This window comes from Acinonyx jubatus, chromosome B3 (assembly GCF_027475565.1).
Source record: "Acinonyx jubatus isolate Ajub_Pintada_27869175 chromosome B3, VMU_Ajub_asm_v1.0, whole genome shotgun sequence".
Classification (NCBI taxonomy): domain Eukaryota; kingdom Metazoa; phylum Chordata; class Mammalia; order Carnivora; family Felidae; genus Acinonyx; species Acinonyx jubatus.
In genome coordinates this window covers 17,353,792-17,380,774 of record NC_069386.1, presented here as the reverse complement: position 1 = coordinate 17,380,774, position 26,983 = coordinate 17,353,792, and the positions used below count along the sequence as shown (strand labels likewise).

Here is a 26,983-nt window from a genome sequence, read left to right as displayed (position 1 = left end):
TTTGCCATTCAGATCTCAGAGGAAGCTGGTTCTGTAAGGTTCTGTGGAACTTTCCATGGAAAGTTTTACTAACTGACTTCCCATAACTCATAAACTATGCAACACCAGTGATTCCTTTGAAAGCCCAGCTGTCAAATATCCCCCTTGCCCAGATACTAAGAAAAGATTGGCTCTTGAATAATGGCAGAAACACACTGGGACTCTCCCTCCTGCAGACCAGGGCCTGCGGGTCACCTCCCCTGCTGGCAGGCGAGGAGGGCACAGTGCCCTGGCGTGGCCTGCTGGAGGCCTGCCTTTGGCTTCCCTTTGCTTTCAGCGTGCCTGTCAGGACGGCGGCCTGAGAGCCCTCTGACTTCACCTTGAAGGCTGGCCCCAGGTCTTTCCACTCCCTGCTGTGGAGAAGCCGCCCCTCACAGAGCCAGTGTGGCCCAGAGCCTGTGGGCTGACCGCCAAGGAAGGATCATGGAAGCACCGAAGGCGAGGAGACAGCCGGCAGGGGGCGCTCTCTCAGAGCCGCCGGCCCGAGCCGGAGGCAACGTTGAACGCTGAGCCCGCCAGGGCCTCCAGCCCAACCTTTGTGCTTGTGATCTGCTCGCTGAGCCAGCTAAGGGTTGACCCTCTCAGCTCAGGGAGAAAATGGTCGCAAGGAATTAGAACACGGGAGAAAAAAACCTTGGGATTTAGGTTGCTGTGCCAGGATTCTCTTCTCCTTGGCCTTCCCTCCCCAGACTCCTTCGCCAGCTGTTAGCTCAGCAGCCCCTGGGCTTCTCTTCAGAGCAACAGTGGTCCGGGGGCAGCACGCTCACCCCACTTTCTGCTTGTTTGCAGGGCCCCCGAGGTGGCCGCGAAGACCCGGCAGGCCCCGAAAGCCAAACCGGCCTTCTTCACCGGCGTGCCGGGGAAGGTGCAGCCCAGCGCAGCGGACTGAGAGCCCCACCCCTCCCCCAAAGAAAGCTTGGGTCGGGCCCGGGTGCTGACATTTGGGGTGCAGTATAAACCTCTCCGACTAGAAGATGGGATTCGACAGATTTTTCCGGGCTGTTTGCTCCAGCATGCAACAGAGATGTCGCGTTTTGACAGCGGATGCCCTCCAGGGTGATCTGGTGCTTCTGTAAAGCAGATTTCTTTTTCACCGTCCAAGTGGTTTCCCTTGCAACAAAACTTTCTACCCAGCAGCACGACTGTGGCTGAAAGGCTTCTCTTCAAAAGTTTCAAACTTCCTGTGTATGGAAGTGGACCCAACATCTGGCCGTACCTATGAATGCCCCTCACATAGATCTGGAGTCTGAGAGCAAATGCTGGCCAAAGCCCTTTCTTGTAGGAAGATAATAGGGATGCAGCATAAAATGCTAAGAAGAATCTTGGAGGTGCTGGGGTTGGTATGTTTTTCAAATGCAGGCTGCCTCAGAGTTCCTGGAGCCTAGAGAGGGATTCGAGGAAGCTTCTCTTTACTCCTACAGCCACTGAACGTGGCTGAGCACCCTGCGTGCACCAGGCCAGTGCTACGAACTGGGGACCTGACAGTAAACAGGACACACTGTCCCCATCCTCTCAGACCTTGCCAGCCAACATGGATGCTAATTACTAAACATAAAGTGGTAGAATGAGTTGGTAACAGAGGGAAAGAGCCCAGTACAGCAGGGCAGGGAGTAATGGGAGTAAACGGGCTGGAGGTCAGGGGAGGCGGGTGTAAGGGAATGAAGACAGAGGAGTAGGGGTGAGGCCAGGGGGGGAAGAGCTGCAGGAGAGAGCGGCTGACTCCTGGGGCCTCTACTCCAGGCAGGAGAAACATGGCTGCCCTCTGGAGGTTCTTTTTGGAGTCGGCACAGCCCTTGGCCCCCTGCTCTCCCAGCTATTTCCCCGGGTTCAGCATGTGAGGTAGGGAGGGTGGAGTGGACGAGCACTCACGTCCACAGTGGTCTTCAGTCTCCTGCGGGGGAGGCCATTGCCCCTCGAGAAGGGAAGAGCAGAGTGGGAAGTTTTGAGCACCTTTCTCCATGGTGTCCACAGGAGACTGGGTGCTGGAAGGAGGGAGAGTACACAGTGGGCGGGATGGGCTGTGGGCAGCATTGTTCCTTCTCCTTCCCACCCTCATCCCACGGACCGAGGCCCAGCAAGGCTGTAGGCTGGTGCTAAGATGCCAGCAGGACGCAGCACGGGCCCCTTCTACTCCAGTGCCCAGTAGGTGCTCTGGTTCCATTTGTGCAGGGTGGAGAGAGAGAGGCAAGGTCCGTTGTCCCCCTTGGAAGCTATGGCAGCTGACCACACAGGCCACCCCCACTCGTACCCACTCATCCCAGGTGGGATGAAGGCCATGTGCAAGCTGGAGGCATGAGACACAGTCACTACTCACAGGGTATCCCATCTAGTCGGAAGACACAGGTTCCGACATGGATAGAAAAAGTATTTTAAATATTTACCACGTTGGAGTCTGCCAGGGACTGAATGTGTGTGTACCTCCAAAATTCACGAAGCCCTAATCCCCAGTGTGAATGTATTAGGAGGTGGGGCCTCTGGGAGACGAGAGCCCCGTGAATGGGATTAGTGCCCTGATTAGAAGAGACACGAGACAGAAGATCGCTCTCTCCACCACGTTAGGTTGCAGCAAGAAGACCGTCTGCAAACCAGGCAAAGAGCTGCAACCGGGCGTCGAATCTACCAGCATCTTGATCCTTCACTTCCAGCCTCCAGAACTGGGAGAGAGAAATGTCCGTGGTTAAAGCCTCCCAGGCTGCAGTACGCTGTCATAGCAGCCTGAGCAGACAGCCATGCTAGGCTTTGGGGGAAAAAAGTGAATTCTGAGGTTACTTCTTCCTCTCTTTCTTAGAGAATAGTATCTTGCAATCACAGAAACTAAAATATATTTAAAAAAATTTAAACCCCACCCCAAGGAAAGAATGAATATGGGAATGTCCCACCCAAATGTCTCCCATCTATTAAATGTGTGAACTTCAACACGAGAGGAAGACTATAGATATTCATGGGGAGGGGGTGGTAAAAAGTTAGACAGGTAAGGGTACCTAATAACTATTCCTTTGTCTCATTCTACTGCAAGTTTTTCAAGCACCTAAGGAAACAGCCAGGATTAACTAACCACTCCAATTTGCACTCCAAGTAACCATTTTGGTGTGCCGAGGACGGTCCTGGTTTTAGCACTGAAACCGTGTCCCGGGGGACCCCTCCATCCCAGGCAAAACAGGATGGCTGGTCACCCTACTGACACTAGCCTTCCAGTTTGTGATGACCACATTCTTACCACAAACTGTCCAGTCTATATTTGAATATGAGCCAGCTGGTTTTTGCTCTGTCTGCTACGCTTTGTAGTTTTGTGTTAACAGTATCAAGTTCTGATTTGGGTAAAGAGCCAGAACTTTCCATACATATTCTCCCCAGTGATTCCGTGCCACCATTAAAAAAAAAAAAAAATCATGCATGTAAAACACATAGATGCTTTAATTAGAGCTTAAATAGAAACCACAAAAACACCTACTGGAAAACATTCATTCTCTTTAGGAACAATGTGGAGGTTTTTTTTTTTTCTTAGATTTTTATTTTTATACATTCTTGTGACATTTCCCTTCGTAGGGAACAGGAGCTTAGAAAGATGAGCTTTGTAAGTGATTCCATTCTAAATATACATTTGAAACAAATGATATCAAAACAACCAGTGGGAAGGTGAAAAACATTCCATTAATACTGTTTTGTCTATACAACAGCAAAAATTGGTTCTGTCCCAACCCACAAAGTTGATTTCTATGGTCTCCAGAGCGACTGGTTTTAAAGGACACAGAACTTTCAGGCGACCTTCACAGTGTGAGGGCATGCCTGCTCCTGGGTGATCCAGAGACTGAGTAACCAAAGACAGCTCAGGAGTCCATATTGGTAAGTACTCTTGGCAGGATGCTTCTTGAAGACATGTGTTCTAACATGGAAATATAAATTAAGACCTAAGATATCTTCCAAAGAGAGGTGGGTCATGATATTAATAATCTGTCCCCGTTAGCACTCATTTACAAGATCACAAGGCAGGAGAGGGACATTGAAGTAAGCCCACTCAGACTCACATAACAGACTCCCCATCCTCAGTCTGTGTCGCCATCAAAACAGTAGGCTGTCACCTTGACCAATAAATCACTTCTACAAATACCATTACCAATTACAGCTAACATAAAATCGCCCATCTTTGACTATATGAGAAACAAGAAGGCTTTGCCAAGCTATCACCTCTGTACCAGTCTGTGACAATTACTAGTTCATTTGGAAGATAACAAAGGTTTAGACTTGCAGTTCAACTTTTTCTATACCCCGATTCACAGTGTTTGTAAAATGGATCATCCTGAAAGCTTGGCTGCATTTCTCCTCCACTTATTAAGAAAATGCACTCTCCCTAAACTACCTGCTGTAGCCATTTCTAGGAGCTGAGGGCCACTGTGTGACATCCCCCCCTCCCCCCACCGAGGGAAGACCCTCATGCCATAACCACCACCCCCAACATCATAACCCACTAGAGGATGGTATTACCTCCAATCACTATTCCTCAGTGTCCTACTGGCAGCTCTAGGATTCTTTGTTACCGGAAGTACAGTTTAAACAATGTTATGTGCAAGCAACTAGTTTGGATTAAAATAATACTGTGCTGCTGGAGAGGTAATTTCTGTGTGCCGCTACCTTTAAAGACGAAGCCTTAAAAGCAATACCCTTATGTAAAATAAAACAAACCCAGTAAAGCACACTCACTCTTTCTAGTACCTTCAACTTCACGGTGTGTACCTGCACGTCGGCATCCCGTGGCCCGCGAGGGTAGGGCCTTTGCCTTCCTCCAGGGCCCCTCCTGGGTGCTGGGCAGCAGGAGAGGCACCCAGTCCCTCCCACAAAACATCTTATCGTATGTAACATTAGTATTCTCTTCCCTGGGCAAAACACCCCAGCTGTAATGATTTCTGTTGAAAATGCAAAAACGGGGGCGCCTGGGTGGCTTGGTCGGTTAAGCGTCCGACTTCAGCTCAGGTCATGATCTCACGGTCCGTGAGTTCGAGCCCCGTGTTGGGCTCTGTGCTGACAGCTCGGAGCCTGGAGCCTGTTTCAGATTCTGTGTCTCCCTCTCTCTCTGCCCCTCCCCTGTTCATGCCCTGTCTCTCTCTGTCTCAAAAATAAATAAACGTTAAAAAAAAAAAATGCAAAAACGTCCTCGAGGTTGCTTGTCATTTTGCATCACCCAGACTTCGGTCCCTTTAGCGGTGCGTTGCAAGGCCTTCTCTGGGAGGCACAGTCCACCCTGTGCTTCCAATGTCACGGCACAGGATCATCTGGCAAGCCAGGCTCTAGCTTGAGCATCATCAGCATTCTCTTTACTGTCTTCGGGGTCTGCCTCCCGCCAGTAAAATTAAATGTGTAGACAGGGCTAAGGGTTAAGGTGTGGAGAAGCTTAACACTCTGGCGGGAGCTGGCTACTCCAGAACTTAGGTTGTAACAAACAAGAATACTTAGACTGTATGCTACTTAACAACCCAGTGCTGTGAGAAAGGAAATACAATAACCCATTCCCAACAGTCACTTTCCCTACACACAAGCCCAGGGTGGGCTTCTAAGAACTTACACGAACATAGCAAGCGTGTGGACTTGGAATATCAAATGGGATGAAGCTGGCCTCTCCATAAACAAAAATACTATATATTTTTTGGAGTTCTGCACATAGAAAGCAATTCATTCAAGTCTCAAAGTGAACTTTTTCCTAAATTTAGAACCATTTAGGTTTTTTTTTTTTTTTCACTTTTATCTTTTATGGAAGCAATCTGCTTCTTTCCTAGGATTTCTTTTTGAGAAGACTTGGAAAAGTGACAAATGTACGCATTTTTCCTTTTAAATGTTAGTTGATTATTTCATATTAGCACATGCAAATAAAATTTACTCTTAAATATATTACTTTAATCTTGTTATCATATAGGCATCTTACTATACTGTTACCGTTTAGGCATTTTTCCTATAGAGTTGATTATAACTTCAAACAGATGTGAGGCATTTCCGTGACCAGGAGCAAAATTGGTCGAAACTGTCTCAAGCAGTGGAGAGAAAACTCCAGAAAAAGGAACTTTTAAGACTAAAAAGATAAAAAATATTTGTGTCAAAGTTCCAACTCAAAAGTAAAATTCAAATGCCTTCGAAGGCATGAATTAATCTGACACCTTTACAGATGATAAAGTAAAGTGACATCGCCCGGAGCGCTCTTTGGAGAAAGTAAGAAAAGTGGGGAGGTCTTCATAAAGACTGAGCCTCCCTCCTTCAAAGAAGTAAAGGCCTCTGTGTGTTACCGGCTAAGACACCACTGAAAACAAAATATTTGCTTATCAAAACCAGTGGCCCTCATTGTCCTCCTCCTGATTGTCTAGATAGAGGAGGGCAACTTTCTTTTCATCCGAAATCACCGACCTTTGGTCTACCATCCTCTGTAGCTGCACCGTCCTGTCAAACTCAGCCTGCGCCTTGCCCTGTTCCCCGGGGACCTGGTGTCCGTCCCCGGAAGAGCCCTGAAAGCTCACGCTGGCCACCCAGGCATTCCCACTGCCCCCGTCTCTCCAGGCACCACGGTCAGGGGCACCACGAGCCACTGCTTCCGTCCCTGCGGGGAAGAAGACCGTGGTGTCTTGCGTCCAGCGGGGGCTCGCCTCCACGTGACTTATGTCCATCTGAAAGGTAAACAGAGAGTCTTTGGGGCCCCGTGCCACGTGCCTGAGCACCCCGCTGCCGTCTGCCAACTCGCCTAGCTCAGGGGAGCCCGCTGAACCGGCAGGTGCAAGCGATTTGGAAACGGGCTCGTGGAAGACAACCCGTTCAGAGGCTGTGGTCTCTGCGGGACCCAGACAAATGTGCCTAAAGGCTCTGCTCATGCCCGGTGTCTCCTCTGCCCCTCGTGCATCTCCCACACTGGCCTCCTGAGGCCACTGGGAACTGGCACTTTGGAAGGTGCTCTTTCCGGTCATCAGGATCCTCCCACCCACAGCGGAACTACGCGCAGCCTGGCTCACGTCTGCCAAGCCCTCTCCATGGGCACTGCTTTCTGAGTGGCTGAATTCCCGGGGGCAGGGGAACTATGTGCTCAGTAGTCTGATGCTCCTGAGCCCAGACCGTGACCTGCCTGATGGATGTGCCGTCCCCTGACCACTCTTCAGTGCTCACGGAAGCTTCCCTGATACTCAACGCCCTTCTGTCTGAAAGGAGGGCTCTGAACTGGATCTGCTCCCCGAACCCCTCTCTGGGGCCCACCTGAAGGTCCTTTACAGAAGTCTGGGTACTGACTCTTCTGTTTGAAAATAATTGCCAACCTTCCCCGACCCAGAAATGGGGCCCTGAAAAGCAATTTCCCTTTCAGCATGAAATTGTTCGGAACCAAACACACTGCGCCTCCCCGCTGTGTCCATATCTGTGGACAGGCCAGGCTCTTCTGTGCCCCCTGCCTCCCGAAAGGCAGGGACAGACCTTTGGAAGAAGACTTCCTGGGACACTTGACTTTGATCAGGACTCAGGGTGAAGTGCCTCACAGACCAGGTGGCTCCTGGCGAGCTCAGGGCCGGACTTAGGTCCCCTTCCCCACTTACCTCCACCACTTGTGCAGTGGGTCCTTCTCGTGAGACTTGCTCAGTCCTCCAAATCCCAGTGGGGTCTACTTTAACACGCCTGACAGACCGGCTTACGTCCTCTACCACGTGTGACTGGGCAAAGCCCCTCGGGCTGGTGACTTCTACCGTGGCTGACACCGGACCTGGGGAAGCGACCTGCTCTGTGCCCTGAGAGGCCCGGCTGGCATCGCCCTCCTCACCGCCGGGGCGGTACAGTTCCTGGGTGGCCCAGCGCTTGAAGCGAAAGCCGGCAGCCGGGGGCTCCTCTGCGGTCTCCCCGTCTGGGCTTCCAGGCGCCGGGCTGTGCCGCCTGGCCAAACTGTCTCGTACCACTGACTCCACGGTTTTCTCGATTTCACTGGCTTCGTCTTTGCTCAGCTCCTCCAGGTCTAACTGATCGGCATCCACGGTTCTCGAGAGGTTGACTTCGGCAACCAAGGTCACGGACCTACCCCCGGAGGTGTGGACTTTCTTTACGTCGACCGAAACGTTCTCGGGCCCGCCCTGACCCTCTCTGGTGAGAGCAGACAGCTCTTCCTTCATGCGCTCCGGAAGGCTCTCTTCCAGCTGCCCGATAACCTCCACCAGCTGGTGTCTGGGCTCCTTGAAGGATCCCTTAATGGACATGTGGAACTCAGGTGGTATCTTAATCTCCTTCTCGATGACTGTGGGCTCAGCATGAAATTCACCACTTCTAGCTTGTTCCTTCCAGTGAGTATAACCCACCTCCTCCTCCGCAGAAGGTTCTGAGATGTCCGACGGCTTCACCACCTTCTCCCCCAGCCCATCATCTGTCTTTATTCTTCTCCGAGTCCCTGGCACGATTTCATCTTGCCAAGAGTACCTGATGGTGGACTCTTCTTCAATGTGGATCTGCCCATACACCGAGCCCTCGTCTCTGTCCTGCCCCGCAGGGTGCTCATCTGGGGTCGACACAAAATAACTCTGCTCTCCCTCTGAGTCACCCGCCTCCATTACTTCTTCAACGTGAGTTACATTCTCTTGGGGCCGCTTGGTCTTTTTATGCTGATTGCCTGAGAACATGACGTCTGTTTCTCCATAACCTTCTTCCTCCTCAGCCAGCCCCTTGGAGCCCGGAGACACATCATCAACCTCCTCCACTTCGAAGGGGGTAGAAAACTCATCCGCCTTCTCACCAGCGACATAGCTCACGGGCTCCTCAATGATCTCCACGTTGACCACCCTTGCCCTCCCCTCTCTTCCTTTCAGACCAAGGTTGATTATGTCTCCTAGCATCCGCTCAGCCGATTTTCCTTTCAGGTCCACCTCCTTAACATCCTTGCTCAGAAGATAGTCCAGGCCAGCCTCGTCTGAAATATCCACCTCTTCGGTCAGTTTCGACTCCACGACTATCTCAGTCTTTGTTTTCCTGTCGCCGGGAAGCTCCTTCCTGTCCATGTAAGTGACCTTCGTGTCCGGAAAAGAATTAGCAGATGTCTCTGTATCAGGAGACTGGGTAAACTGCTTCAGGATACTGGAGACGATGTTTTCGGCTATGGTTTCAGTCGTGGAGTCACCCTTCAGGGAGCTGGTGGTGTCGCCGCGGTCCAGCCTGAACCTGGCCTCCCTCTTTTCCATGCCTCTGCCTGCACCATCACGAGCATCCCCCTGGAGGGGAGTCTGCAAACCTTTCGGGGCCACCCCTGGTGTGCTATCCTGGGAGACTTCTAGACTGATCGGTACCTCTCTTTCTCGAACACTCTTCTCCTTCGCCGACTCCTTCCCTCTCTCCTTTTCCCTCATTTGCTGGCTTTCTCTTTTTCTTGCTTCTTTATCTAACTTTGTCAGCTCTTCCCACCTTAGATTCCTCTCCTCTGAAGCCTTCTCTTTGGAATCAAACACCTTCTCTTCCCACTTTGTTTGGATGGCACCTGGCCTGTTTCTCTCCTGCTCTCTCGTGACGTTAGCCCCCGTCTTCTTTTCCACAAGGACGGTTCTCTCACTTGACCACGTGCTTTTGGAAGCACCTGCCGACACATTGTCCCGATAGGGCTTTTGGGCAAGGGCGGGCTCTCTGGCTACATTAGCAGAGGCGGCCTTTGTACCCGCGGTTCTCGGTCTTTCGGGGAATGTTTTCGCTGGAGCCTCAGTATCCCTTAAAAGACCGGGCACTGGAGAGAAAGTTCTGACGCTGGCTTGGCTGTTGGCAGGTTTTTCCTGAGAGTCGGCAGTTTTGCCGTCAGTTTTCTCCCACCGGGTAGCGGTTAGGGAAGAATATCCCGAGCCTAGGAAGCCACTGCCCGCAGCACCTGGGACGGCGGGCCGAGCTCCGGGCTTTGCCGACAGGTGAGAGCGCTGCGCCAGGCTGTGGCTGAAGCTGGCCGGAGGTGCTTTCCGCCTGGGAAACAGATTTCGTTCATTTTCCCTCTGCAGCACCGTGCTGGCACACTGATAGGATGTTTTTCTGAACTCTGCAGAAAACGACAGTCATCATTACCTCTCTCATCTTAAAAGCATCACTACAGGTCAAATCCCATCCCATCATCATAAATACAAACTATTATGGCAGAAAGGGCATTTACAAATGAGCTATTTTCCACCCCCAAATCATTGATTTTGGTAGTTTAAAAAAAAAAACCCGTTACAGTAAAATGTAGCGCTATGCATGCCACAGCACAACACTTTGCTCTCGTTGCTGATCTTCAAATATCATCCACCTTCACAAACATCAGCAAACGTGAGCTCGCGCAGCTCTGCGTGTGCATTCGAGAGGCTGGGTGCTAGTCTCTGTGGATTAAATTTCACAGTACCATGATAGTTTGGAAACATGCATTGCTGCTTTGTTGACAGCCTGAGTTTATTTTACTTATTTCCGTGCAGAAGAGAGCTTCATAATTACAAAGTACAAGATCACTCCACGCTAACTGGCATTCTCTCCCCCCCATTTAATATGCTCTGATTTGTCACTGGTTTCCATCTTGGGCCAACAAGTATTGACGAGGTTAACTTTTTCTAAAGCTCCCTGGCTTCTTCTATTTTTATACTTCTATTTTTTTTCTTTACAAACTGTCCATTTGAAAGGGAGCCAGAGCAGGAAGCTGACCAGACACCAACACTACGGTCTGTTTTAATGTCCTGATCCTGGGCTTCTTGCTTTGCTCCGGATGGTCCACAGAGGGTGCTTACCCTCGGGGATGTCCAAACTCCAGGTGGGTACCTGCTCTCAGGCATAGCAGCTGGTGGGTTAGAATGTGGTCAAGAGCACCGTCCACCCTGAGAGCGCCCCCTTGTGCCCACCACACCCCATCCGGCTGAGCCTAGCAAAGCCCACTCTCCACCCTTGATCTCCCTGTCACATCAGCCAAAGCCAGGGGCCTCTTTAGGACAGAGCTCAGGGTACAAGAGAAAGACCAGGCCAGGACATTTTCTCCAAGATTCCTCCTTTCAGGTCAATATACTGATCTTAAACAGAGAAGCCCCAGAAGATGAATCCCTGGGAAACTGCAAGAACCATCTGGTCTTTAATTAAGGTTCACCAAGAAATATGGAAGATGACAGACTGGTTTTAGGCTGTCAACCGAGTGTGGGCAAGTGGCCAGAATTATTCTATACAATATTACAAAAGAAACATAAGTGTATTCATAAGTATTGATAAATTCACTATCTAAGAACACATCCGTACATTTATTCAGTGAACAGTTAACTGCATGTATATCACACAGGACACACAACTATCTGGAAACTCAAAGCCTATTAAAAGAGTTCACAATTGGTCCTCTTTATTCTAATGCTACTTTCTTGTAGCCTAATCCATAACTGCTAAAATAGATTTAGTTTACAAATACTGTCTCTGTATCCTTTAACAAGCCAGATGAAACAATCAGTGAATGAAACAAGTTAACAGAGGCCCCCAGTAACCCTCCTGCTGAGTTCTCCCTAGGCTCCAAGAACTCAGCTAGTCAAAGATTAGCAAGCCCTGGCCCTCAACTGGTGGTTCTCCTCAAAGTGTGGCCCCAGCCCTTTTCTCCTCTCTCCCTTCTAAGTGATGTGATGGACTTTCAGACTTAAATAGCCTCACGTAAAAAAATCTAAGTGACTGAAGTAAACCTTGAAATCTGGTGAATAACATCTTCGCTTTTTTTCAACCTTACTCTCAAAATCAGTAAGTAAACTTACTGGATATTGTCTAAGACCCAATTCCTACCAGTCACAGACACCTGAAACCAAAATTATTGTTCTGAATCAGTGACCTTTCAAATCTGTGAATTGCCTGATGTTTTTGAAAAATAAAGATGGAAACTATTGTGTTTTTTTTTTAATATGCCCATCTATCCAGACTGGCAGTTAACTAAATATTCTCCTGACAGATGTACCAAATATATGCATTCCCAATTTGCCATGATTTTGAATATGGTAATACTCATGCAGACCGAAACTCTGCTGAATAAGGTATATACTAAACATACTGTAAGTAATTTAATCTGCCTTGCTTAGCCAGAAAGCCCTTTAAGATTCTATACGGCTTTTAAGCTTTTTTTTTTCCTTTTTAAAGTTATCCTGCAGGTTTCTTAGGGTCTTTCTAGTGAACACTAACCTGTTCATTGGTTCCGTAGCTACAGGAAATATGACCTTTACTCTGTAGCTTTTGGCCTCAATCAAGACAGACCTTAGGGCACCCAGTGACACCTGCTACCCATGTCAATCTGAGCTGCCCGGGCCAATGCAGCTCAGTAATACAAACGGTATAACCGTTCCCACCTCTGCCCCCATGGGCCAGCGAGTTCCAGAGAGCAGACTACTTGCCGTACAAAGTAATACCTCCTGATACTTGTGTTAAAACTGTAAGATCTACCCTATGACCCAGCAATAGCACTGCTAGGAATTTCCCCAAGGGATACAGGAGTGCTGATGCATAGGGGCACTTGTACCCCAATGTTTATAGCAGCACTCTCAACAATAGCCAAATTATGGAAAGAGCCTAAATGTCCATCAACTGATGAATGGATAAAGAAATTGTGGTTTATATACAGAATGGAATACTACGTGGCAATGAGAAAGAATGAAATATGGCTTTTTGTAGCAACGTGGATGGAACTGGAAAGTGTTATGCTAAGTGAAATAAGACAGGCAGAGAAAGACAGATACCATATGTTTTCACTCATATGTGGATCCTAAGAAACTTAACAGAAGACCGGGGGGAGGGGAAGGGGGGGAAAAAAAGTTACAGAGACGGAAGGAAGCAAACAATAAGAGACTCTTAAATACTGAGAACAAACTGAGGGCTGATGGGGGGAGGGGGAGGGGTGGTGACGCATTTTGAGGGGGGCACCTGTTGGGATGAGCACTGGGTGTTGTATGGAAACCAATTTGACGATAAATTTCATATTGGAAAAAAAATCAAAACATAAAAGGGAAAAAAAATAAATAAAAAATAAAAAAAGATATATATCCAGAAGTGGTGGGGGGAAAAAAACAACCTGTAAGTCTTTGGTCCGTAAAGGGTGTTCCTTCTGAAGGGTATGACAAACAAGTCCACGTCCACTGTCTCCTCGCCCTTCACCCTTCCCGCCTCTCCATCAGCAGCCCCCTCCTCCCCACTCACCACACTGGGTAGGAAAGGCCCCCAAAGTATTGGCTAGATGAATAAATGAGCTTACTAAACACTGTCCCATGCATTCACACTTACATTGCTATTTAAACCACAGCCTATCAAATCAAATCTGGCTGGTACTTAAGAGAGGCATGAATGACACTTATCTGAAAAAAAAAAAAAAATCATACCTAATCCCAAATTCTTCCTGACAAATGATGCCTTACTATTTAACCATGGAATCAACCTGTTCATATAGAAAACACCCTACAATTAAATATTTAGCTTTTCTTATATTTACCTTGTGGCACGTTTTCAATGTGCTCAGTCAAGATCAGTATCTCTGGATTACTTTCTCCTTCTAGTAAGGCTCTGTAAAAATTAAAAAAAAATTCATCAGGAAATAAAAGTGCTGCTGTAAGCCATAGTATGTAGTATCTGGTCCATGACCACAGTGTCCCAGTGTCACAGGACTTGTGTCTGAAGATACTGCACCATAGGGATCGAAGCCCACCTCAGTGGGCCTGGCTGGATAGAGCAATGAACATAATGTGGGGTGAGGGCTACAGACATTCTAGAAAGCCCTTCCAAGCCCAGGACAAGGAAGAGGAGGAGAAGAGAGATGTGGGCCTAGGAATGGGGATCAGGGGTCTGGCTTGTCTGGGAAGCGGGGACAGGCCCATGCACGGCAGATCTCCCCAGGGCTAAAGGGCCCCAGAATAATCATAACTCCGACAGGGGTCTTTCTGGAGTCACACGTTGGGGGTCGACTAAGAGCAGAGCAAGGACTGACACTGGTTTGTAAATAAGGCAGCCAGAATGCATTTATGGTTTTTACACTGGGTGTCCTGGGGACATCCTGGAGAGAAAAGGGAAAACAAGAGATGGAAAGCGTGCAGGTAGAAGAGAAAAAGGACAGGCTGCAGACCACCTCTCCACCGTGTCATCCAGAGAAGCATCCTGGTCTCTCCTTTAACGAAACAGCAAAAGGCACTTGATCGGGTGATTCCTTTGGCCACATCCAGAAGTCTAAAACTGCAGTGTCTTCAGTAAGCTGTCATTCACGCACACAACTCAGAGCCCTGGGGGAGAACGGGGTGTCAGGCTCTGGGCCCGAAACACCCGGCGTGCTGGGACAGGTCAGCACCGGGACGTCCGTCACTCAGAGAGACCCCGAGGACGCTGGCCGCTGCGGCCACAACAGTTGTCTTGGTTGCTAGAGCAATGTGTGAAGTCACTAACGTCAGTTCCAAGAAACACACTGTATATGGCAAAGGGCAACCAGAAGCTGGGCCCACTTGGAAATACTGATATTACCACTGGGAGCTGGGCACAAAAACAGAGGAGAGATGCCAGATCCAAGCAGGGACTCAGTGGTTCAGGCAAAACCAGCGCCAAGTTCTATTTCCACCGATTCAAATGTGGTGATCCCCGTAAGTGCGAGAACCCCGTGGGCAGGTGGGGGATGGCCAAGGAAGAGCCCCCCCCCCCTTCAGAGGAAAAAAGCAAAGACAAGGGCGAACGGGATCCCACTCAAGGTGTATGCGGCAGGGGAGGGGGTCTGCCACCGAAGCAGGGACTGAGGTACTCACTCAGGAAGATGAGGGGCCCAGTCCAGAGCCCCAGCCCGTCCACTCGGGGCAGAAGCCAGGAAACGGGACACCAACCCGTTAATCCCACATCCTCATGACCAAGCGTTTTAGGTTCCAGGAGGAGTCCGGGTCAGCAGAGAACTCAGTGACAAGGCAGGGCAGGGGGCTGGGGGTGTTCAGGCTAAAGAAAATCCCCTGGGGGATAGAAATAGCTTCCCCCATCCCTCAGAGAGAATGCTTTTGTTCCTCTCTCAGGAAATCCAAACAGTCACCAAACTCTGACTGAATTCAGGACCCTGAGGGGGAGGCTATGGTTACCGAGGAACGGGCACCAGTCACCTGAGGGGGTCTGTGGGGTCACTGGCCCTGGGCACCGAGCGTGGCTCTGACCCTCATGAAGCCCTCCTAGCACCCCCATCCCGCCCCACACAGGGCCAACAATAAGCATCCGGCTCAGAGGTAAGAGCACTGGAGTGCAGGCAGAGTGTCTTGTCCAAAGGCACACAGCTCACCAGTGGGGAGGCTCGATGGAGCCCAGGCGCCCATCATCCCTGCAAGCTGCTTAGACCTTCCTGCCACGCCTAACACGTCAGTATTTCACACACATTTTCAAAAGAACAAATCCGGCAGACAGACCCTCCAGAACGTATCAATGAAAGCATATTCAACATCTTCTGGTGACTTCCATCAAAACGCCCCTCCAGGGCTCTCCCACAATGAAGCTTCTTCCGGGGAAGAACTCAGTCGTCCTCTCAATGGCTGGCTCCCGGAAGGCAAAGCAATGTGTCACCTTCTCCGTCCGAGTGTCCGGCACAGAGTCTTACAGGCACAGTTGAGGCACTGTCATTTAATTCACACCTTAATTAACAGACACCTCTCCTGACACACACAGAGTCCTGCCCTGTGCCAGTGCAGCTCACAGGACTCAAAGGACAGAGGCACAAACAAACTCTGCTGAGGAGACGCCAGAAATTTCCTCAAAAGCTCTAAAAAGAACATTTTTAGGGAACAGACTCCTACAACTTTAAGAAAAGGGTAGAGCGTTCTCTGGTTATTTCGAGAGCATTGGAGGAAAACAGCCGCCAAGCCGTGGTGACTGTGAGAAATGCCAACCCCCTGAATCACGAGCTATTAGTGAACATTTTATACAGCCCCGCAGGCTGGCAGCCTTTTAGAGCAGGAAAATAAGCAAACATGTGCAGGAAAACCAAGTCCCTGGCCTCATTAAGGAGTCCGAGACAAATCCATAGTGCATAAGTGAATTATAATGTGGCCTCTGGCCAGGCTCCAGGCCCTAATAGACCCCACTGGTCAACAGAGCCAGGCCCACGGTGGGGGCTCTCTGGCCGGGATAGATTATCCTAATGCAATTATAGGGCAGGTCCACTATGATTCCTCACTGGGGGCACAAGGCACGCCTCTGTCCGCAATAAGTGCGGACAAGAGTGAGGGAAGAAGGACAGCTGGAAGATGTTTCCAGAAGTGATGCCAGTGGAGCCTACTGGGATGGTTCACAAAGTGCTTCTTGGCTAAGTGCAAGGGGGGGCGGGCGGTGAGGGGAGGCAAAGGGGACAGAGACGGGGAAGGAGCCTCAGAACTGCCTCCCTGGCCTCTAAGATCCAGAGAGGGTAGGGGGCTGCCTGCCACCCTGACTGGACTCAGGGCTGGGTGCAGGAGAGGGAGGCGGAGACAGAGGACAATATGACCATCCGCACTGGCAAGGCTCCGCCCCGCACTACAGGTGTTTCATGGAAGGTCACACTAGGGCCATGCTGCTTCTGGTCATTCCCTCTGTGCTCAGTACTAAATCACATATCAAAAGTCCATCCATCTGTTCTAGAGACTAGAAAAAAAAAATCAAATGATCGACAGAGGGGCCAAGATTACTAATAAAACAGAGAAAGGAAGGAAGCATAGGGAGTGGTTGATGGAGAAACTTCCAGAGTCGGGCTGTGTGGATTCAAATCCTGGGCCTGCCACTTCCTCATTCTGTGACCTTGGGCAAGCTACTCAAACCCTCTGTGACTCACTTTCCCCATTTCAGAAACAGGCAGCATTCACCAGTGTGTGGTGCTGGTAAACTGGAAAATTCTCACAACAACGGCGGTCACAGAACAGGTGCTCAGTAAATGTTCACAATCGTCATCATCTTCTACTGACCTGAGAAGAGAGCTAATTTTCAGTTAACTGAAGCAGCCCAAGAGGGGAAGAGTTTCTGGATAACCTACGATCCTGGTTAATGAAGGGTAACCCGTTTCTTCAGTGACGTGGGGAAGGCTAGCAACCAAACATAAGGGTCCATCCTTTCTGTCTCCTCTCCCCGAAACTACAAGACATCATGAACTTCAAAGATCTCACCTAATAACTGGCTAAGTCTCAGCCACGTGGTTGAGTTTTATGACACGTGGTTATAAGTTTTCAAAAGAGTAGGATTTAATTTAGAAAAACTAAATGTATTCCTCCAAGAGCTTCAGAAATTCCAAAGGACTGTTTTTCTTTGAACTGGAGCACGCAAAGGGATAGGTAATCCTAAAAAAATAATACAGCAACCAAAAATATCATTACGACGATGAACTTGCCAATGGCAGGAATTCTCTGTATTGCTTTATTAGCGGTCCAAACTCAGAGACTGAATATTTATTTCCCCCATTTGAAACACGCTGTCTCTGCTGCCATTACAAAGAGGAAACAGGAAGCTCGCACGTCCCCGCTGCGCAGACATACAAAGAACATGTTTTGACTTTGACGTTGTTGTTTCCAACCTAACCTTTTAAAAAGGACTTTGCCTAACAGATCGCAGGCAGCAAATCTTTGCATTACATGTTCATATGTAAAGCAAGACTCCCTTCAGTATTTTTCTTTTGAAAAATCGTCTGGCCCTGCTTTCCATTTCTCCAAGCGACATTTAGAACAACTGTTATATATTTCACCCCCAAAACCTAAAAGACAAAGCATCATTTTATATTTTGAGGGAGAAAGCATCACCTGACCCCGCAGATTAGAAAGCCAGGACGGGACTCTTGTGCACACGATTTTCATAGCCTGCAGTTTTGTGGTTTCTGGACTCCGTTTACTCCTGGGTGTTTTTGCATTTTTTTTGTTTCACCCCTAAGTGGTTTTTTTTTTTTCATTCTATTTTCTAATTGCTTATTCCTGACGACTGGGTTCTGTTCTCTTTTTGTGTGTGTGGGGGGGGGGGGGGCAGGGCAAGGAGACTATTTTCTAGCTGCATTTATGCAAGCTCTCAATCTGCAGTTTTGGGACCAGGTCTCGTGTCAGCAGTGCGGGGGGGTCTGGGGTGCCGTGGGCTCTGGACAGCATCACTGGCCCCTGGTTTTCATGGAGCCTGAACAAGCAGCTGCTTCACAGACAAGGCTCGCTGCCAAGGTCTCGTCTGCAAGAGCACGTAATGAGCGGCGCCCTTCTCCCACGCTCCTGGGCTCCCCCCAGCCAGGCTCCGGCGCCTTGGTCAGCCTACGCAGAGGCTCCCTCGGCCACCCATGTCAGGTCCTCTCTACCTGAATCGCCAGTGACCAGAGACCTCCTGAGGCCTCCCAGCACCCACATCACTACCCATCCCCCCACCCCCCGCAACCTCGGCACTCAGTCGTCCTGCCCTTTAGCTGCCAGCGGCCACCTCCCTGCCCCCTGCTTGTGCAGATTCCACCTCAGTGGCCTCCAGTCGAGGCCCCTCCATCTGCCCTCTTCCCAGGCCTCTGCTCACTCACCTTGCATTCTCCTTCCTCCACCTGTTTTCTGATCAGACTCCTCCACCTGGAGCTCCTTCCGGAGTCCTTCCTGTCAGCCCACTTCCTACTGCCGACTTTCCCAGCCCTTCAAGGCCAACTCAAATCTCACATCTCTTGAAAATCTCTCCTGCCAACCTCGGCTGGCAGCTCTCTGTCCCTCCTCTGAACCGTCTTTATCTGACCCTGTTAGCTGGCAGTAAACGGTCTACAGTGTTTTCTTGGCATGTGTGCTTTTTTATCACCTTGTTTGGCTTTTCACCTAAGGGGACTGGTCCCTCCCCACATGCCACCCCCCACTTCCTGCCTCCCCTCTCTCCTTACATGTCTGATCGAATCTCCACCATCCTTCAAGATCCAAATCAGTCTCACCTCCCTCCTGAAGCCCTCCCTGATTCTCAGAACTCCCTTCTGATTTCCAGATGCCTCGTAGTTGTGTGGCTTGTAGGGCGTTTCTTGTTTCCTACACAGTGCAGGAGGCGACTTACATCCACGCAGCCTCATCCACCGCACGTGACCCTCAGCACCAAGCCACTGGCTATATGTCTGTGGCCCGTCTGAGCAGGCACAGCGCCCTGCCTGCCAGCGTCTCTGGAGCAGCCAGAAGGCAGACCCCACTCACAAAACATGGCCTCACAGGGGTGGCTCTTGCCCATCCATCACACACACAGCCCTCCATGCCAGGCCCCCAAAACCAAGCTGCCCAAATTCCCGGCACTGCCACAGATGCCACGCTAGCTCCGTCCTCAGATCCTCGCCCAGGCTGGCCCTTCTGCCCGGAAGCCCTTCCCACACGATCTTCCTGGAAGCCCGTGGCTGCGTGCCTCATCCACGATGCCCCCATAGCACCCAGCAACCAGTAAGCCTGCCCTTCATTTGCCTCATCTCTAGGCTACTGTGAGACAGGCTTAATGCTTTCAGGATGTCCCCAGGCTGCTCTGCAAGCAGTGATGTGCACACAAATCACCTGGGATCTCGTCATGAGGCCGACTTGGACCAGGAGGTCTGGAATGGGCCGGAGATTCTGCATTTCCCACAGGCTTGAGATGATGCCAACCCTGTTGGTCTGCACCCATGCTTCTCTACCCCAGCTGCACCTGACAGTCCTCCTCGGAGCTGTAAAACCACCAGACCTGGGCCCATCCTGGGCCAGGTTAACTGGAATATCTAGGACTGGGCCCAGGGGCCGAAGCTTCGTCAGGTTCTCCAGATGACCCCCAAGTACAGATGGAGCTGAGAACCACACCCTGTCCCATTTGAGCATCTCCCCTCCAGCCGCTCAGCTGCCAGTGTAACAAACACACTCACAATCACGGATCTGGCAGACAAGCACCTCCAGCCCCAGACAACTTCACCGGTGACAGGTAGAGGAGAGTGGGCACGGGTCCCCGTGCCAGCCCGCCTTCTCCGGTGCTTGCCCTGGTCTTAGCATCGGCCAGCCCCACAGGAGGAGAGGGCTCATTCTCACAGTCACCCACCAGGTGAGACACCACGACCTTCCCTGGCCACCAACTGGCCCACTAGGCTTGCTGAAATCCTCCAGCCTTAGACTCCGGGGTTTGCTTTGTTCTAATTTTATTATCTTATTAAATCTGTATCTTTATTTATAAACTCTAAGTCTACATTTAATTATAAATTACACAATTTTGTTATTAGTATTTCTTTTTCGCAGTGAAGGGCCAGATATCTGGGTTCAGAAGTGTTGGTGACACTTGAGAGCCGGCCTCCGCACAGCTGACAAATTCCAGCTGTACTGGGATGTGCTGCTGACTTTAAGGAGCCACAACCCCTTCTCTTCCATATGAGATGCTTAGTCAGAATGGTGGCTATCAACTCTGGGCACTGCACGGAACACCTGGGGCAAATGTAGATGATCTCGGTCAGGAGAGGAAAGCAATGCCAGCCACACTGTCAGCCACCCTCGGCCCCTCCACACAGAGCTGGTAAGAAGTCACACTGCAGGGGACCCTAGGCCCTGGTCCCCAAGAGGCTGACAGTCTCTGCTGCACTCAGTGGGGCAGGGTGTGGAAGGAGGGTCAACTTCCTCAAAGACAGTGGGTCAAGACTTACAAAGATCAAACGGGCACTTATGAAAGGGTGAGAAGAACAAAAGGGCACTGACGCAAATGTGAAGGCTGATACCTGGCCTAGAATTTGGGCAGTGAGGTAAAATCCTACAAGAGTCACATATGACAAGGGTTTTTCTGCAGGACACCCAGCAGCTATAATAATGCTAGAATTTTGGCTCGTACAAAGAAAGGGATTATATTCAACTGCCTGTATGTCTTTTAGATCTGTGGGCACCTCCCAGACTAAATCCTGAGCCCTGGGAAGCAGGGAGGCCTGCAAGCAGTTCTCACCAGTGGTGTATCTGCAACCAGGCAAGGCCAGGCCCAGGCTCATCATTTTCCCCGTGCAAACTTGGACTTCAAAGAGACACACGGTGAAATCAATCACCTGCTTTCCGGATGTCCTGTTGCCACCTTAATTCCTAGGGGGTAGCCAAGTCAACCCTTAATTGGGTTAGAGAAATGCCAGCAACAGACAGAAGCAGTACACTGGGCCCCTGCCGACCGTCACACTGCTGGGACAACCCACACCTGCTCCAGGTCAGTGCAAGTTCAGGGCACCTCCCCGCTATCTCAATCCGTGGGACTCAAGGGAGGGTGACCCCTTGTTCCAAGCCCCGGAGCACTTTGTCCCCCTGACCAGGGACAAACACGTGGCCCAAGAGAGCCAGAGAGCTGGGCCCAGGAGTCCTGGTGGGATGGATGTGAAAGAGCCCCTTCCTCCGACCTCCAGGTCAAAGCCTGGCACTGCCTGGGGCCCATCCTGCCGCAGCGTGGGCAGAGCCAAGAAGGAAGAGACCAGAGCAAGTGGCAGGGACAGTCACCATCAAACCTCACCAGGGCACTCGGACCTACTGTGCCTGAAACCAGGCACTTCTTCAGTTAAGCGAGTAATAAACACTGCTCTTGGCTTGAGCCAGTCTGAGAAGGCCTTCTGTCACTTGTAAGTGAAGAAAACGCTGATTAATGCTTCCTTCCCCCCGAATAAAGCCCGTTTTGAAGTTTTCCTTATTAGTAAACCCAGATTCTCTCACGCAGCATTTGTTTGAACACCGTACCAATTTAATTTTGCAATCGTTCATCCCAGGGGGTCTCCAAGGACAATGTGGGAGATGGAGTTTGAGAAGGGACAGGCTGGCAGTCGCCTCCTCCACCCTCTGTCCGCATCCAGACTACCACGGCCTCTGCAGCGCTCAGCCACAGCACGGCTTTCAGAGGGAGGGGCGCAGCAAAGCCCCCACTGGCTTGCCCACCCTTCCATTCAGCTGCTGGGCCCTAGGCAGACCTCACCCCCTAGTGGCTGCCTTGGGCCCAGGCCAGGGGCTGCCCCACTGCCTGCTCCCTCTTCACTGATGGTACTAAGGGCCTCGATGAGAGGGTGGCTGAGGCGAGTCCTTCCAGACAGTACAGACAGTGAGGCTGGCCTGAGGCTGCATTAGGCTACTAATGTATATCAAAGCTACCCAGGCCATTTGGATATTCTGAGAGCAAAATCATGATCAGAAGACTGTGGACTGTGCAGCCCACAGGGAGTGCTGAACTAGGCCTGCTTCTGCCCCGGCTCGGTCTCTAATCAAGGGAGTGGACCCTGGTCCCCTCCTTTTTCTCTCCAGGTTGAACTCCCCCAATCTGCTAGCAGTGATGTTGTCAGAAGATGGCACTTATGACCGTGTCTTCTACTCACTTGCCAAGGCAGATTTTCCAGGGCTCGTTCACACCCGCAATCAATTTATGCTCCGACATATCCTGGAAGTGAAGCGGGGGGGGGGGGGGGGGGGGGGTGGCTACCAGGCTCCTCTCTCCCGCACCTGGGAAAGGGGTGAGGAATATCTACCCAGAGAGGGAGACTGTGGAACAGTGAACAGCCACAAAGGGCTTGCTCGATAATGTTGGTTGCTATTATCATCCTCACAAGCGGGGATCCAGGGCCTCCTAAAGTGCTTCCACTGTAAGTGTCTGAGATCTGGGCCCCTCTGTACCCAGTCCTCATTGAGCATGAAAGCTGCAGGAAATATGGGGCACCACCCCAACCAAAGACTGCTTACCATGGGGAGCGGGAGGGGAAAGGAACGCCAAGGGAAGCATTGCTCTGCTGGCCCACAGGCAGTTCCAGGGGCCCCAGGCTATGTTCTCTGCCCACCCAGCATCCAGCCCCTTTGAGGGCTTTGAGACCTTTTAATCTGGGTTGCTCACCCCCGATTCAAGTCAACATCTCCATAAACAAAGCCAAGTGCCTAAAGTAGCATGCTCATCTGCTGGCAGAAATGTAGTTCCTCAAGGCCAAAGCTGTGGGGAGTCGAAACAGAGCCCTGAGATTTGAACAGTGCAACAGGCACGTGGACTTGGGAGTTTCTGGGTCTGAGTCCTGACCCCCTACATTCTAGCTCCATAACTTCCCTGAGTGAAGTTTGTCCCTCTGTAAATGCAGGAGCTAATTCCTAGGATCTAAGGAGCTGACACATGTAAAACTCTTCCCTGGGGCCCAGGACACGTAGACATCAGGCAAGGGTATGAATTCTGCCATTCCCATCACTGGGGGGGGTGGGGGGGGGATTGGCTTGGTGATCTAAGTGAGGCCCCGCTCTTCCTCCTCTCTAGCCCTGGACTCCAGGGCTGGCCACGCCAGGGTTTGCCCTCTGATTATCACGGAGCCTCATGGACTCTGGAGGCTACGGGGGATCTCTAGCTTCGCCAAGGAAACCTCTTTGCACAGCACCCTTACCGATATGTTGCCACCTCCCGGCTGAGGCCAGTCTTCACCTGCACAAGCTCCTGATAGTCCCGCAACCTGTCCGCCATGGCCAAGGTAAGGGCCGCCTTCTCATCCTCCAGGCAGGTAATCACTCTCTAAAGAGAACAAAGGGCTTTTAGATCACAGGACTAGAGCTTTGCTTGGTCAAACTGAAGATACCAACAGTTCAAGACACACACACACACACACACACACACACACACACACACACACAAACCACCTCTAGGCTTCTTAAAGATGAAGTCATTGTCAGGGCATTTTTATATTTTGACTTTTAAATACAGGATTTCTTCCACATTAAAGCTTTTTTTTAATTTTTTTTAAGGTTTATTTTTGAGAGAGAGAGGGAGAGTGCGCGCGTGTGAGCAGGGGAGGGGCAGAGAGAGGGGGAGACACAGAATCTGAAGAGGCTCCAGGTTCTGAGCTGTCAGCACAGAGCCCGACACAGGACTTGAACTCACGAGGTGTGAGATCTTGACCTGAGCTGAAGTTAGATGCTTCACCGACTGAGCCACCCAGGCACCCCCACATGAAAGTTGTTCTGTATTGCACATGGACGATTTTGATAGGACACTGGCTCCTCTGCTCCTACTTTCTAATAATAATGAATGCTTAGGAGTCTCTTAAAGAATCTCTGCTTAGGAAACTCAGCATATCAAACCAGTCTACGAAGATGCTATTAAAAGTAAGCCCAGACCAGAGAGCAGGGGGTTTACAATATCAAAAACAGAAGTCACTCGGATGTGAAACAGAATTTTCTCCGTACTCATGATTTCCCCAACAATAAGCAGGTACACTGACAGAGCTCTGTGTTTCACCTAGAAAAGCTACTTTACAATCATCTGGGAAGAAAGCTACATTGATGAGACAGAAATATCTTCTAGGCATAAATGTCAATTCAGAACGGGATATAAATCTTCTGACTGTACTTGTAGCACAGAGTCATAAGCACTCTCTCTGCACATGCTCACATCATCCTCACAGCCCTTATGCTGGTTCCACTCACACCTGGTAATTACATCTATCCTTCTCTCCCCCTGGCTGGGAGACACTGATGGGCTTGGTCTGCCACGTTGGGCATCCCCCTCCTCTAGAAAAATGCCCACTCCCTCTACGTCGCACAGTACACAACTGGTGAGTTGGACTGGAAATGATCAAGATAATAGATAGTAACTCCTCAAGATGTGGTTTTAGTTGGTTTTTTTTTTTTTAATGTTTATTTATTTTTGAGAGACAGAGCACAAGAAGGGAGGGGCAGAGAGAAAGAGGGAGACACAGAATCGGAAGCAGGCTCCAGGCTCTGAGCTATCAGCACAGAGCCCAATGCAGGGCTTGAACTCACAAACCGTGAGATCACGACCTGAGCTAAAGTCAGATGCTTAACCAACTGAGCTCCCCCCCACCCCCCCGCACCGGGCACCCCAAGTTGTGCTATTTTAAATCGACAATACCTTTTAGTTAATAAATACAATGGCTCCATCAGTGCCATTTTACAGCTTTGTATTACTCCGAATTGTAGTTTTTGCATAATGTTTTATAGTTGTTCTGAGGAATAATTAACTGAGCACATATTTAAACACTGGAATGAGTCCATATACTTTAACTTCCGGTTTGTAATGGAAAACAGCATTATTTCTGAATACAGTTCACTAAACTGGCTACATTTTTAGATATTTATCTTTGTGGAATTCAAAAACTGTAATGCCAGAAGGAGAGGGGATCTATTTCCATTCCCCATGTAATCCCTCCAGCAAAGGCACCTGGTGATATGCTAAAGGTCCACAATTAATATGTAAATAAAACCAAAGAATGAACTAAGATCTCACACTGGATCTACCATTTTAAACAATGCACAATCTTCAGGAAAATAATTCTGCCTCCAAAAGAGTTCTAGCTCAGCGAATGATTGTTAGATTCTCCTGGTATATAAAGGGTGCTTAAAAACAAAAAACTGAAACTATTTAGCTTTTAAAGCAAAGAAGTAAATTTAAGAACTAGCAAGTATCCCAGAGTAGATCTCTGTTAATCTTCTGGAAAACTGGCATGTAAGTAGATAAAGACCTTCACCTAAGCAGCCCATTGGCCAGTCTGGATTTAAGTGACAAGGTTGCCAGAATTTAGCCAGGATATTCCTCCATCTATAGTTAAGTCTTGGTGTTAAAATCCTCTGTTCTCCCATGTTAGAGGGAGTATAATCCCAGATATAAGTTAGAGTTAAAACATGCTATAAACATACAGCCATTACTCCTTCCTACTACATGAAATTCAACCTAAATCTCAAAACTTGAGAATCTGTAGTAATGTATTCTTTATAGAGAACTTCAATTATTGTGAACTCGCTTAGAAAAAAAATATCACGTGCACTCGATGCTCCAACCACAAACGTCCTGAGGAGGTCAGGACCCCCCCCAGCCAGGCCAAAGAGGTATGCCCAAAGATTCTCTCTCTCCCCAGAGGGCACTCTAGAATGGTTCTGCACCCCCACAAAATACGAGGAAGAAAATCAAACTGGGTGTAAGTTAAAAAATATAGTTCCCACCGTATTTCCATGTGATTCAACCCTTCCTAAACTGTCAAAGGAAAATTACTTGACTTTTGGAAGCAGGAACGTTAAGACTTATTATTGGCTCCTAACAGTCTCCACAGAAATTGTAACTGATCCTACTGGTTGAAGAAAGCTTCAGACCTGGTTTCTACCTTGTCAGAGGTTTTCAAACCGTGGGCCAGGCCAGGCCAGACGCACTGGAGAATGAGATACAGCACGCTGATCCTAAGTAACCAAGCGAAAGCATATCCGCCTAATGTTATAAAAGCTGGGGAGAGAGGTCACCTTTTTTAGTTACTATTTAGGGAACTTTTGGATGGCATCACAACAGATGATGAAATGTAGCTCTGCATCAGGGAAAGCGTGCTGCTGACAGTGTCCAGAGAAATCGTTCTCTTACCCACAGCAAAGCCGCTCTTTGCTGAGCAAGTCACACAAACAAAATAGGAAGAGCTTGCAAATGTCACAGTCACTCAGGATCTTGAGTGTTAGAGCTGGAGGGATTTAAATACCACGATAACCTGTTTTAGACCCCAAACCTGCATGTATTCATAATAACAAGCGTTAATTGAATCCTAAGTGTTTCTAGCTCTAGTCCAGACAATACCCTCAACTCCAGGCACATAATTTTATGCTACAATACCAGGTGGGTATCTAAGAGGCATCCAGAGTGAACTCTGATCTCCCGCCCAGATCCGCCAAATCACCTGCCCCAACCCCCTCTAGCAAAGAGGGCTCCCTTTTTTCGGTTATTCAGGCCACGAGCACTGGCATCAACTGGGATTTCTGTCCCTCTCTTCCACTGCCATCCAATCCATCCGCAAACCCTGTCTGCTTCCACTCTGGAGGGCAGCTCCCTCTCAGCACCCCACCCCTGCCTCTGGTCCAAGCATCCAGTGCCTCCGGCCTTGATTATTACTGCAGTCTCCTAAAAAGCTTGCTCTGCTCCCGCTCTTGCCCCACACGGTCTACGTTCTATACGGCAGCCAGAGCAATTCTACTCAGACAGTCAGACCACCACTCCCCTCTGCTCAGAGCCATCCAGTGGCTCCTCATGCAGCTCAGGGCAAAAGCCCAAGTCCTACACAGGCCACGCTCCCCTTGCTTCCTCTGCC

General features: G+C 49.8%; 2 protein-coding genes across 9 annotated transcripts in view; one reads left to right on the top strand and one right to left on the bottom strand.

Annotated features, from left to right (window-relative positions):
• TTC23 (tetratricopeptide repeat domain 23) overlaps positions 1-1,359 on the top strand; it is a 104,808-nt gene extending 103,449 nt beyond the window's left edge. For 6 of the 8 annotated variants that reach the window (XM_015069016.3, XM_053223619.1, XM_015069017.3 and 3 more), the window contains one exon: positions 829-1,359. In XM_015069016.3, the coding sequence (XP_014924502.1) occupies positions 829-928 (100 nt within the window). In that variant the 3' untranslated portion in view covers positions 929-1,359. The remainder of the gene's footprint in view (positions 1-828) is intronic. The other 2 variants (XR_008299003.1, XR_008299004.1) reach the window with 2 other exon arrangements.
• Positions 1,360-3,429: 2,070 nt separating this feature from the next.
• Positions 3,430-26,983, bottom strand: part of SYNM (synemin) — a 28,135-nt gene continuing 4,581 nt past the window's right edge. The window contains 5 exon segments of the mRNA XM_053223618.1: positions 3,430-7,083; positions 7,085-7,289; positions 7,292-10,045; positions 13,466-13,536; positions 23,294-23,418. Of these exon segments, the coding sequence (XP_053079593.1) occupies positions 6,345-7,083; positions 7,085-7,289; positions 7,292-10,045; positions 13,466-13,536; positions 23,294-23,418 (3,894 nt within the window). The 3' untranslated portion in view covers positions 3,430-6,344.